General features: G+C 36.3%; 1 protein-coding gene across 6 annotated transcripts in view; it reads right to left on the minus strand.

The window, feature by feature from the left end:
* SLC36A4 (solute carrier family 36 member 4) overlaps positions 1–12,375 on the minus strand; it is a 92,508-nt gene that overhangs the window by 45,335 nt on the left and 34,798 nt on the right. For 5 of the 6 annotated variants that reach the window (XM_045894601.3, XM_064577128.1, XM_045894598.3 and 2 more), the window contains 2 exons: positions 10,527–10,696; positions 4,653–4,822 (listed from right to left, as the gene is read on the minus strand). In XM_045894601.3, coding sequence (XP_045750557.1) covers positions 4,653–4,822; positions 10,527–10,696 — 340 coding nt within the window. Of the gene's footprint in view, positions 1–652; positions 2,201–4,652; positions 4,823–10,526; positions 10,697–12,375 lie in introns of those variants that run through there. The other variant, XM_054512177.2, reaches the window with a different exon arrangement.

Consider the following 12,375-nt stretch of genomic DNA (forward strand, 5'->3'; position numbering starts at 1 on the left):
TCCCTAGCTTGTCTCCTAAAGTTACCATCTTCCCTCTAATCTTTTTTATCCCTCCCTCTTTTTTATGTATTTATTTTTAGAGAGAGAGCGAGCAGGGGGAGGGGCAGAGGGAAAGAAACTCAAGCAGGCTACCCACTGGGCATGGAGTTCAATGCAGGGCTTGATCTCACAATCATGACCTGAGCCGAAATCAAGAGTTGGGCACTCAACCGACTGAACCACCCAGGTGCCCCATCCCTCTCTTTTTATTTCTCAGTTTACATACTTTTGCTTTTCCCATTTCTAGCCTCCTGGTCTCTTGCTGAACTTTCTTGGTGTATATATAATTTAACTTGGGCTCTGTAATTAACTCTTCCGTTTGCAGCTTGTGGCTCTCGGTGTTTTTCACGAGGATGTGGTATTAATTTGGAACTACTAGGTTTCTTGGAAGTATTTATTTCCTATTTAATTTCTTTTGAAAGCTAAAACCCTAAAAGTTATTTTGAAATAATAAACCTAGCCTCACACCTAGAGGACTGAAGTGTGGCAAACATTCCTAAATAAGATACATGACTTTGAAGATGTTGCAGCTCTAAACTAGAAATGCATGATAAAGTGGGTTCCCTATTGAATAGAAGCTTGCTACATTCCTTTAACATTTTTCTCCAGGGAACTATAATCGTAACTCCCAAACAAAATTAGGACCTTTCAAATTTCATTGACAACATCCGTTTCATGGGGGACACACTTCTACCTACTTACACTAGATGGCAGTATAAAAGGAAGACCAGACAAGCAGGACTAGAACATTGCCATCTGAAGAGCCTTTCATTTGGGAATTCATTTCTCCTCATTCATGTTTTTCAATAATCCAGCTGTTATTAGTAAAAATCAAGTGAAATATGGTTGGAAAACCATGTGGAGGAACACTATAGGTTTTTTAGAATTTGTTCATTCAGACTAAAATTCCATTTATCAAACACTTTCATTTTTTTATTTTTTATTTTTTTGAAGCTTTTATTTATTTATTTGAGTGAGAGAGAGAGAGAGAGAGCACAAGCAGGGGGAGCATCAGGCAGAGGGAGAAGCACGTGCCCTGATGAGCAGGGAGCCCGATGCGGGACTCAATCCCAGGACCCTGGGATCATGACCTGAGCCGAAGGCAGACGCTTGACTGAGCCACCCAGGTGCCCCTTATCAAACACTTTTAAATCATGAAATTTATCAATTAGCTGAAGTCATCCCTTAAACCTTATATAATCAATAGATATTTGCTAGTCAAAAAATGGCTTGAAGTGTTATTTGGTAATGCTATTAGTCAATAAGGAAGAGAAATATATGTATTTTAGGCAAATTTGATATATAAAAACTCCAAAAACAGGAAGTCAAAGGATAGTCTGGGATATGGAGAATTTATTCATTATAAATATTTACTATAGGATTACTGTAAATAGGCTGCCCTATGTCATTTACAGACAGGTGTTATGAATAGATCTATTAAATACTAATTAAATTTATTCAGTATTTTCCAAAACTATATTATAGAGAAAAAGAATGTATCCTTAAGGCACAAAATTTCCTCTCATTAAAAAAAAAAAAAAAAAGCCCATTTTAAGTCCATTCTTTGCATCTGCAGGGTGAAAACACAGAGAAGAAAATACAGAGAAAAAAACAAAATACTTGATATTATAACATCAACAACAAAACTGTGAGGAACACTCCAGCACATACATTTTAATTACACAAATAATTAATGGTATTCCCCACGTACCATCTAACTAGAATATGAGGAGGATACAGCTTTCCTCACCTGCAATGGCAACTAACTGAAATGAAGGATTTTAGTGTGTCTTCTCTAATATTCTACAAACTACTAAGATTTATATTTTTTGGTACTTTGCAGTCATATCTCCTAAAACCATAAAGCAAACTCCCAAGGCCAAAAGATTTTCAAATTAGAAATAGTGGAAAGATCAACGAATTGGACAATAATAGAAATAAACAGTACTTAACATATTTTACAGATTCAATTCAAACATGGAATTAAACACTGGTCTCAGGGGCGCCTGGGTGGCTCAGTCGTGAAGCGTCTGCCTTCGGCTCAGGTCATGATCCCAGGGTCCTGGGATCGAGCCCCGCATCGGGCTCCCTGCTCGGCAGGAAGCCTGCTTCTCCCTCTCCCAACTCCCCCTGCTTGTGTTCCCTCTCTCGCTGTCTCTCTCTGTCAGATAAATAAATAAAATTTAAAAATAAAGATAAATAAACATTGGTCTCAGTGTTCATTATAATTCAAAATTTAACAGTTCTTTCTACAGGTTTGCTTGTAAAATAAAAGATATTTATTGTAGTTGATGGTGGCTGTTGGCCAGCTTCTATTCACCTTCTCCCTCACCTGTGAGATGCCTCTATAGCAAGTAAATGCCGAGAGAAAACAGGTAGAAAAGAGTCTGACCCATCCTTCCAAGCGTTTGAGTTCCACTAAGAAGATGCTTTGAAATGACGAATCAAATGCTAAATAGAGACTTGGGTGTAACCAACACAATCCAAGCTGATAAGCTCACTACTTTGAACACCAATACTACAAACTTGGAAAGGATTATGGAACACGGAAAGATGCTCAATTTTCAAAGCACACCCAGCTGAGCCTCCACTCTCACTGCTAGCATCACAGAGCCTGCTCTGTGGACATTACAGGGTCCCATCAGCTGTCCACACACTCATCCGTAAGGAGCCTGCCCCCCAAAGCTTGTCAAGTGCTTTACAGAACAGATAAAAAACAGTCCTGTCATGCGTATCGGCTGGCTTTTACTTTAATTTGGAAGCATGTGCCAAAGACTCCAGTGAAGCTCAGTGTCCGATGATGTGTCCCAGCGAAGTAGAAGGGAATACTACCTGGTTTGTGTTCTCTTTGTCCAAAGCATGCCGTAACTGTAACCCTCATTTACCGTTGAGTAGCTTTGACTATTTTTAACTAAAAAGAGAGAAGTGGCAAAGAAACACCGGCCATTCTCTGTGTCACGAACTCAGCTTTTGAGGAGAGCCCCTGGCTTCTGGGAATAGACTCATGGTAGTGGATGTACAGACAGAGCGCTTTGACATAACAATGGTGGCCAGTGTGAAGAAGTGGGTGAAGTTACTGAGCTATCACAAGTTATTAAACCCCATTAACATTTTCTTCAAGCTCCTTCAAGTGAACTTCAGTTACTAATTTCAAAAGGAGAAATGCTTTCAGAGCAGAAGTCTTACATCTATGATAAAAGGATTTGTACTGAAATCAGCCTTTTTATTTAGTACGGTTGTTAAAATATCAATAAAAACAATGTATAAGAAATATTTCAAAATGTCTTAAAATAATTTTCTCCTACTGACTGTTTTCTTCGTCATCAGAGTTTGGGCTCATTGACTTCACTCCTCAATATGATTTACCTTATTGTTGCTATAATTCATTTAAATGATTAATTTGGAAAAAAGTTTTCATTTACTTTTCCCAGCTTTGCCTTTTCTTTAGATCTAGGCTAAGCTCCACCCCAAGCTGCTCACTGAAATTTATAGTTGCCCCTAATTTCTAGCTCTCTCATTCTCTCACCTTGACTGGGCCAAGATGGTTACTCATATCTTCCACAGAAAGCTGGCCCATTTCCAATCGTCCCTGGTATCATTCTAGATAATCGCTGGTTCAGTATTATGGTCATCTTATATTTGTGGTTACAGCAATAATGGTGACAATTACAACTTCTGGCTACTTTGTTAATATTCTTAAACCCTACAAAAATGCCATGAAGGAAGTCTTTCTTCATTTCTCAGTTGAAAAAAGAGGGGTTTACAGATGCCATGGAACTTGTCTAAAGACACCAGCAGGTGAGTGGTAGGTTTGAACCGTCAGGTCAGTGTGACCCCAAAACTCACACTATTTCCACTGTACCAAAATCAAGCTTCTTCTCCACAGGTCTCCATAATTAGTGCTCCCTGGTGGAGGCATTTTATAATGTGAAACCTTAAGACGAGATTACACACATTCCTTCAAATAATAAGCAAAATTAGCCACTGAAATTATTAAAGACCAAAACAAAACAAAACCCATTTCTATAGGTAGTCATGGAGAGTTAAACTGTTAAATATACAGAAGTTAGCAGAGGGCACCTGGGTGGCTCAGTTGGTTAAGTGACTGCCTTCGGCTCAGATCATGATCCTGGAGTCCCTGGATCAAGTCCCGCATCAGGCTCCCTGCTCGGCAGGCAGTCTGCTTCTCCCTCTGACCCTCCCCCCTTGTGTGCTCTCTCTCTCTCATTCTCTCTCAAATAAATAAATAAAATCATTAAAAAATATATATTAAAAAAAATTTAGGAGAAATTAAAAACCCAAGGAAAACTAAAACCAAAGTAAAATGTATATCAACAATATAAGGAGTCCCTTACGCACCTGATTTAAATATATTTTAATCACCACTGATGTAGTTTTCAAAATAATAATTTAATTAGTTCTTTTAAGTATAACAGGCTCTGGTTTATGTTTTTCTTATACAGTAGTAGAATAACAGAATTTTAATCCAAAAAGTATCTCAGTTATGTAAACAAAATTGTTTTTAAAATATTAAAAAATATACTTAAGTAGCTTCATTATACAAAATTCAACAAGAAAAAATTATGATGATATAAATGTGTAGTAATACTTACACGTAATAGCAACCAAGAAGGACCTTATCGCAAATTCACAGATTTGTTTCCATTTAGCATGAAATTTGGATGTGATCACAGGGATGATGATCTCTGCCGGAACATAGAACTGAATTGAATATGTCACAAAGATGCCAAAGGAATATAGAATTTTCACTGATTGATACAACCTGTTAAAAAAATATTTTAAAATTCAGTCATTCTTTTTTTCCCCAGATTTACTGAGGTATAATGGATGACACTGTAGGTAAAGTGTACAATATGACTTGATATAAGTATACACTGTAAAAGGATTCCAACTATCGAGTTCATTAACACCTCCATCACCTCACATATTTGCTTTTTTTTTTCTCTCTCTTTTTGGTGAGAACACTTTAGTTCTACTCAGCAAATTTCACTTATACACTACACTGTTACCAACTATGGTCACCACATTATACATTAGATCCTTAGAATTTCTTCACCCTACAACTAAAAGTTTGTACTCTTCTATCAAACTCTCTTTTTCCCCATCCACCAGCCCCCTGGCAACCGTTAAGTCTACTCTGTTTATGTGAGCTTGATACACATATATTTTTTAATTAGTTTTTTTAAAAAATTATTTATTTATTTTAGAGAGAGAGAGCAAGTGTGAGTGAGAGGGGGAGGGGCTGAGAGAGGGAGAGAATCCTCAAGCAGACTCCCTGCTGAGTGCAGATCCTGATGGAGGGGCTCCATTCCAGGACTCTGAGATCATGACCTGAGCTGAAATCAAGAGCCAGCCACTTAATCGACTGAGCCACCCAGGCGCCCCTATATATATATTTTTAGATTCCACCTATGAGTAATACCATGCAGTATCTGTCTTTCTTTCTTTGCCTGGCTTATTTCACTTAACATAATGCCTTCCAGGTTCATCTACACTGTTGTCTTAACATGAATCTGGCTTTCTTCTTTTTATCTTTAATGTTAAGATAGGTAAGAAATCCAACACAAACTTAGGCCAATATCTTACTAATTAAATGTTTATAAAAAAAAAGCCAGCTGATCTCTACTAAATTTCTAGATGACTGGTGGACAGTTCATTTTGACAAGCGTAGAGAGCTTGAATGTGGCAATGCAAAGGTTTGCTGGAAAGATTTCATTGTAGGCTAAGCCAGTGTGCTAAAGGCTACATACTGTGTTCCATGAAGAGTTAATGCTTTCTCAATTCTCTTTTAAAAACTGAGCATACTGTTATGTCTTTGGTAACTTACTGGTCTATATATAGAAGAAAACTTCACATTGAACTCTGAGTTACAGTTCTCCTTGCTTAAAAATCTTGGTATGTATGTCATTAGTTGCAGAAATGTTGTCATTCTTAGGTCCAAAAGGAGGGCATTTTAAATGGTTTCACCTTAAAAAGTTCTCCAGATTCTACAGGAATTCCACCTATGTTACAGTTATATTAATACGGAAATAAAGTTTGTGAGGTTGGGTTGATGCCCAGTGCTTTACAACAGCACAGCAATGTTCAGTTTTAGAAATATCTTTAGATTTCTGCATTGTAGATAGCCTCTTGTCAAAATCAGTGTGCACGTCTGGATAGAGACTTCGGTTGTCTGGCAAAAGAACACTTTTTAAATGTTGATAACGGCACAGAGAGAAAATGCAGAATCATAGGACTCAGAACATTATAGAGCCTACTCTCTTGGGTTATAGATAATAAAATTACATTGTGATTTTTGAAATTTTGAATATTTTACAATAGTTAAAATAAAAAACCCAATTGCTCTTGTATCCTTTTAAGAAAACAACCGGAGAGCAGACCGTGGATCGAATGTGCCGCAGCATTGGGGTAGTGGTTAACACACGTGTCCTCTCTAGGCCGAATCATCCTTGATAGTCCCAGTCGTCCCTTAAGAGTCCTGCTTTCCCACCTGCAAAGCCTATGCAAGGGAAGAGTGTTTCTTTCTTAGGAAAAAATGAAATCCTTTTAAAGAGATAGGAAATATTCCACTTTTGGTAAAGAAAGGCCTCAACATTAATTAGACTTTAAGCTTATTTCTGATGTCTTAAGGTTTAAAGTAGCAAAGATTATAAACAGATCTCTAAACTGCAGCCACGCGGGAAGGAATTCCGTAAGTCTCCTCCCATAATATATGCATCATAGGAATGAGTAAGAGAAAGGAAAAAAGTCGAGTAGAAATAGATTTGAAAATACTACAAACATAATTAAAGAACAAAGGAACTCCTTAGGGCTAGCAATGATAAAATCTTAATTTTAAAACAATTTCAGGATATATTTCTAAGCTTGAGACTTAAAGTTTAAATATAAATGGTCAAGTTACTGCAATGCACAGAATAACTGAAACACTCCTGCTCCATATACTCTGATATGTAATTATAGACAATTAAATGAATATTCTTATCAGTTTATTAGAATATTCCTTTTGTTCGAATTATCTTCTAACTTACATGTTTTTAAATATGGTTAACAATATATTTAAAAATACATCACTACGCGCATAGGTATAATTACTTTTCTATTGATTTAAAACAAGTTATACAGGCTAAGAATCCGGTTATTATTAACGCAAGTCAATAAGATTAATTAGGTATTACACAGAGTACAAATGGGAAATAAAATGGTATGAGTCTTTTAAAAGCTAATATACATGCTATTTATCAACCAAAGAAGAGTAATAAAGATGTTTAAGAAAAGCACTGCAGTCTTTTGAAATCAATTGTTCTATTTTGACTTTTCTGTTTTAAGAATCTACTAGTTTCTATGTTTGCCATCTATATTTTCAATCACTCTATTTTTCTCTAATCAACTTTTCTATAGATATTATCAACCTTTGTTCTCATTTTGGTTTTAAGCAAGCATCTATGTACTCAGCTGCAGAAATGAAGAGTTGAAAGAAGAATCTACCCTGTAAACTCTACCCTGTAAAGGATAAAAAACTTTCTTAAAGTTGTAAGAATTTGTTTTGAAGATATAGGAGAGCATAAACAAATTTTAAATAACACTTAATGCACATTAAAAAGTATTTTAAAATTCACTGCCAAAGTTTTTTTTTTTTTTTTTTTTTAAGATTTTATTTATTTATTTGACAGAGAGAGAGAGCCAGAGAGCACAAGCGGGGGTAATGGCAGAGGGAGAGGGAGAAGCAGGCTCCCCGCTGAGCATGGAGCCCCATACAGGGCTCGATCCCAGGACCCTGGAATCACGACCTGAGCTGAAGGCAGACACTTAACGGCTGAGCCACCCAGGCATCCCTACTTATCATCTTTAAAACACAATCTTTGCTTCAAAATCTAAATGTGATACACTGAATACTACTACTCATAACTAGTTTTAAAAGGTGATACCTCAATCAATAAACAGTTAATAACTTGGAGCTTCTCTAATCCATACTTGCTTTATCCTGGGGCTGCTTTCTAATTCAGCATTTTCTTGTAGGACTACCCGTTCTGCATTCTGAGAATGTAAGTCACATGGCATCAAAAGCCCTTTACAGCTTCCCATCACTAGCAGCTATGAGCCCCCTAGGCTCTTGTGACAGCCAACGGCTTTTATACCAACAATAACCAGTACACCATACGTTCTCTGACTTCCTGGGCCTATCGCCTGAAGCACAGGGAGGGAAAGGAAGAAGAGACTCACACATAGTACATCAAGAAAGAAATTTTAGATATAATCCTATGATCATTCCAGTCCAAACTTCTCATTTTACAGAAGACTATCACTATATAAAGACAAGCATCTCCTCTGCATTATTCCTCAGTCATGGCTGTTATTTTAACTGTCCCAGAGGCAGAGACCATAAAGAAATGGACAGCGGGCCACAGAAGGCTTATCTCCACAAGGAAAAGGAATTAGCCAACACAAGTTCTCTGAAGGAGAATTATGTATCTTGACTTGCTTTCCATCCAGATTTTTGTTTCTTAGGATACATGTACTATCCTTTCCTCTAAATGAAAAGCAGGTGACTAGCTAGGCTTTCTTGAACAGAGACAAGGATGTGATGGTCCCTTTTTTTTTTTTTTTTAAAGATTTTATTTATTTATTTGAGAGAGAGAGAATGAGAGACAGAGAGCACGAGAGGGAAGAGGGCAGAGGGAGAAGCAGACCCCCTGCTGAGCAGGGAGCCCGATGCGGGACTCGATCCTGGGACTCCAGGATCATGACCTGAGCCGAAGGCAGTTGCTTAACCAACTGAGCCACCCAGGCGCCCCGTGATGGTCCCTTTTTAATCAAGACTTTGCAACTAGTTCTAAGTGTAAACCATACAATGAGGGATAAGGTGAGAGGCAGGAAGGGGGTGCGGACAAAGGCAAGGGTTACACAGAGCTACTGCAGGGGCATCAGGGCTCCCTCAAGACTCAGTTGTGAACACCGACAGCATTCCCTGCTTGTCTCTCCCACTGTTCTTCGCCATGCTCTTCACTCTCTGGGAATAGGAACATCTTAACTTGACATGCATGCATACTCCCCCTTCGATCCCTTCTCTCTTTAAATACTTCTGTGAAGAAGAGTAGGGAAGAATTCTGAGATTGTTTCCACTTACATTTTATATTTGACTTATTAAAAGTACTTGTCAATTTTATTTATAAAATTATTCTTGAGATTTATTCTAAATATTATTCTAAGTTGGGAAAATACTATTTTCTAGACATTATATAGTAGTTGAAAAAAAAAGAATTATGCTACCATAATTTTTAGCCTTGATTATTTCTTATATTAAGCTGTTTAAGCTTCTAGCCTGCATTAAACTATTACAAAAAGAGGCATATTTGGAAGAAACAAAATTATATAAATAACTATAACATAAGTTAATGAAATAAATGCTTAAAGTTATATATCTTGTTTGTGATCATGTCTCTAGTCTGAAATGAAGGCATAACATTTGACACGTTTCCATCATGAAATACATTTATAAAATGTGTCATAGCTAAAGTAGAATTATAATTATAAAAAAATGAACACACTGCATGTTTGCTCCTTGTGCAACCTGGAAACTATTCTAGGTACGTTCTATCACAAATGGCTTCCTATATGCATTTGTTCTTACAACATTTTCGACTCCAATAAAAACCCAGGGTTCAGATGACTACTGAGAGGTAGACAAACTCCCAAGCTACCAATAGGATGCCAGTCAGAACACGTAATATTTAAAAACATCTCAGGTTTCACAGACTTCTATCCAAGCAGCTCAACGAGCAGTGGGACATTAATTAAATGAGCAATTTAACATTTATTCTTTGTATTTGTCAAAACTAAGGAGTTACTTTCTGTTTTATAAATAAGGGAGCACGTCTACATGGTAATTGCTGCCAATACCTTTTTAAAAATCTCCAGAGACCAATCTCTGGAAGAAGGAAAAAACCCTCTGTATTGCTTCATTTTGCAGAATATGGTTCTAATATTAAGAGAATATTAAGAGGCACCATATTATTTTTTAATAATGTGTCCTATCTGTTTTCTGAAAGGATCTGGGGTACATACCATATTAAGGCTGACCAGTAAAATAGTGAGGGTCATAAGTGATGGGTTTTATTATTTTATCAGGAATCCAGAGTGTTGGGTTTTTTGGCAGTGAGTATAAGTATTACATTTTTTATTACAGTGAATCCATAGTAAAAGAATCCATATTTTACTTTTATATTTTACTCAAATTTGGAATATGCTACAATTTTTAATCTTTTTAAAGAATCCCAAGAAATCTGTAAAATCATAGACGGTCTCCTCTGAAGATTATGAAAAAATTCTAGGTTACACAAATAAGAAATCACAATAAAATTTTTAAATGTTTAAACCACAAATCCAAAAATACACCTTTATCACCAAATATTGGTAAGCTATATCTATAAAGTATACAAACTAGGATTAACAAACTCATATCTACCTACCATACATCCTGGGGAAGATTTAATGTTATGCTGCCTTTGATTTCATCACGGAAACACATATATCCTAAGGTAGCTAATGTTACATACAAGGTTGTAACAATTCCCATGCCAATATTCAATGCTTGGGGGAAGCGTTTTGATTCTTTCATTTGATTTTCCAGTGGAAGAACCTAAGAAGAGAATGCAGGTAATACAAGTAATTTAAAACCATCTAGTATCCCATCTTATATATACGCAAATTATGCTTTCTATAGTTTATATGCACATTTTATTTCCTTTAAAATAACACATAACTGCTGAGTATTTTTCTTGGTGTTATATTTTTTACACTACAGATTTTCAAATCCTTAAAATAAAAAGATCTGAAATTAGCTCTTGGCAGGCAAATCTGTCAGATTTTTTTAAATAAACTTTTTATTTTGGAATAATTTTAGATTTACAGAAAAGTTGCAAAGATAAACAGAAAACTCCCATATACCCCTGACCAGTTTGCCCTATTGTTAACATTTTAAACTACCAAAGTACATTTGTTACAATTAAGAACCAACATTGGTTCGTTACTATTAAACTCCATATTTTATTTGGATTTCACTAGTTTTTCTACTAATGTCCTTTTTCTGTTCCAAGGTCCCTTCCAGGATGCCACATTGCATTTTGTCACCATTATCTCCTTGGTCTTCTCTGATCTGTGATGGTTTTGTAATCCTTCCTCATTGTTCATTATCTTGACAGTTTTAAGGAGCACTGGTTAGGTATTTGGTATAATGTCTCTCTGCTGGGATCTATCTGATGTTGTCTGCTGTCTGTACACTGGGATTATAGGTTTTAGAACAAGATACCATAGAGGTGAAATGCCCTTCTCATCACACATGCTATCAACATGATTTGCCACTGGTGAAATTAACTTTGATCACTTGGTTTAAGGCCGTGTTTGCCAGGTTTCTCTGCTTATAAAGGTCTTTTCTTCTTTCTCATCATATTCTGTTCATTGGAAGCCATGTCACTAAATGCAGCCCATACTCCAGGGACTGGGGAGATTAAGCCATACCTCCTGGAGGGGAAGCATCTACATAAATTATTTGGGAATCCCCCCTATATATGTATTTATTTAATCATTTATTTATATTAGTATGCATTCATATATATTTGTTTTATACTGTGACTATGAATCCAAAACACTTATTTATTTTGTTGCTCATATTGTTCCAGCTTTGGTCATTGTGAATTCCATCAGGTTGCTTCCTGTATTCCTTTGCATGCCTCCGTTCTTTTGTTTTGTTTTGTTTTGTTTTAGCATTTCCATACTTTCTAGCACTACAAGATGCTCTAGACTCATCTGGAATGTCCTTGTTTCAGCCCTAGAATCAGACCTTTCTCCAAAGAACTTCGGTTCTTTTGTTGTAGAATGGTATTTAGAAGTCCAGATCTGGGTGCTGGGTGTGCCTGTCGCTACTGTGTATCTCTCAGCTGAAGTGATATACGTGTGTGCACGCTAACCCAGGTATATTCATGTCTGTGATTGCTTCTATATCTAGCCATTTGTATCTGCTGTCAATTTAGTGAGATGAAAAAGTTATTTTTATTATGTGAAAAAAAAAAACCTTGAAAAAAAGGCTAATTGAAGAGTTAAGTTTTTTAAGGCAAATCTTCAGAGGTTTTGGCCATTTGATTTGACCATACAGTAAAAGATACTAAGAAATAATAACAGCAAGTATTTACTGAGTACTTACAACGTGCCAGGTATTTTTCTTTTTTAATTAAGATAAAATCGGCATATAACATTAGTTTCAGTTGTAAACATAAGAGTTTGATATTTGTATACACTGCAGAATGATAACCACAATAAGTC

This window comes from Mirounga angustirostris, unplaced genomic scaffold (assembly GCF_029215605.1).
Source record: "Mirounga angustirostris isolate CCGP_5_RB_7025 unplaced genomic scaffold, mMirAng1.0.hap1 SCAF_13, whole genome shotgun sequence".
NCBI lineage: Eukaryota > Metazoa > Chordata > Mammalia > Carnivora > Phocidae > Mirounga > Mirounga angustirostris.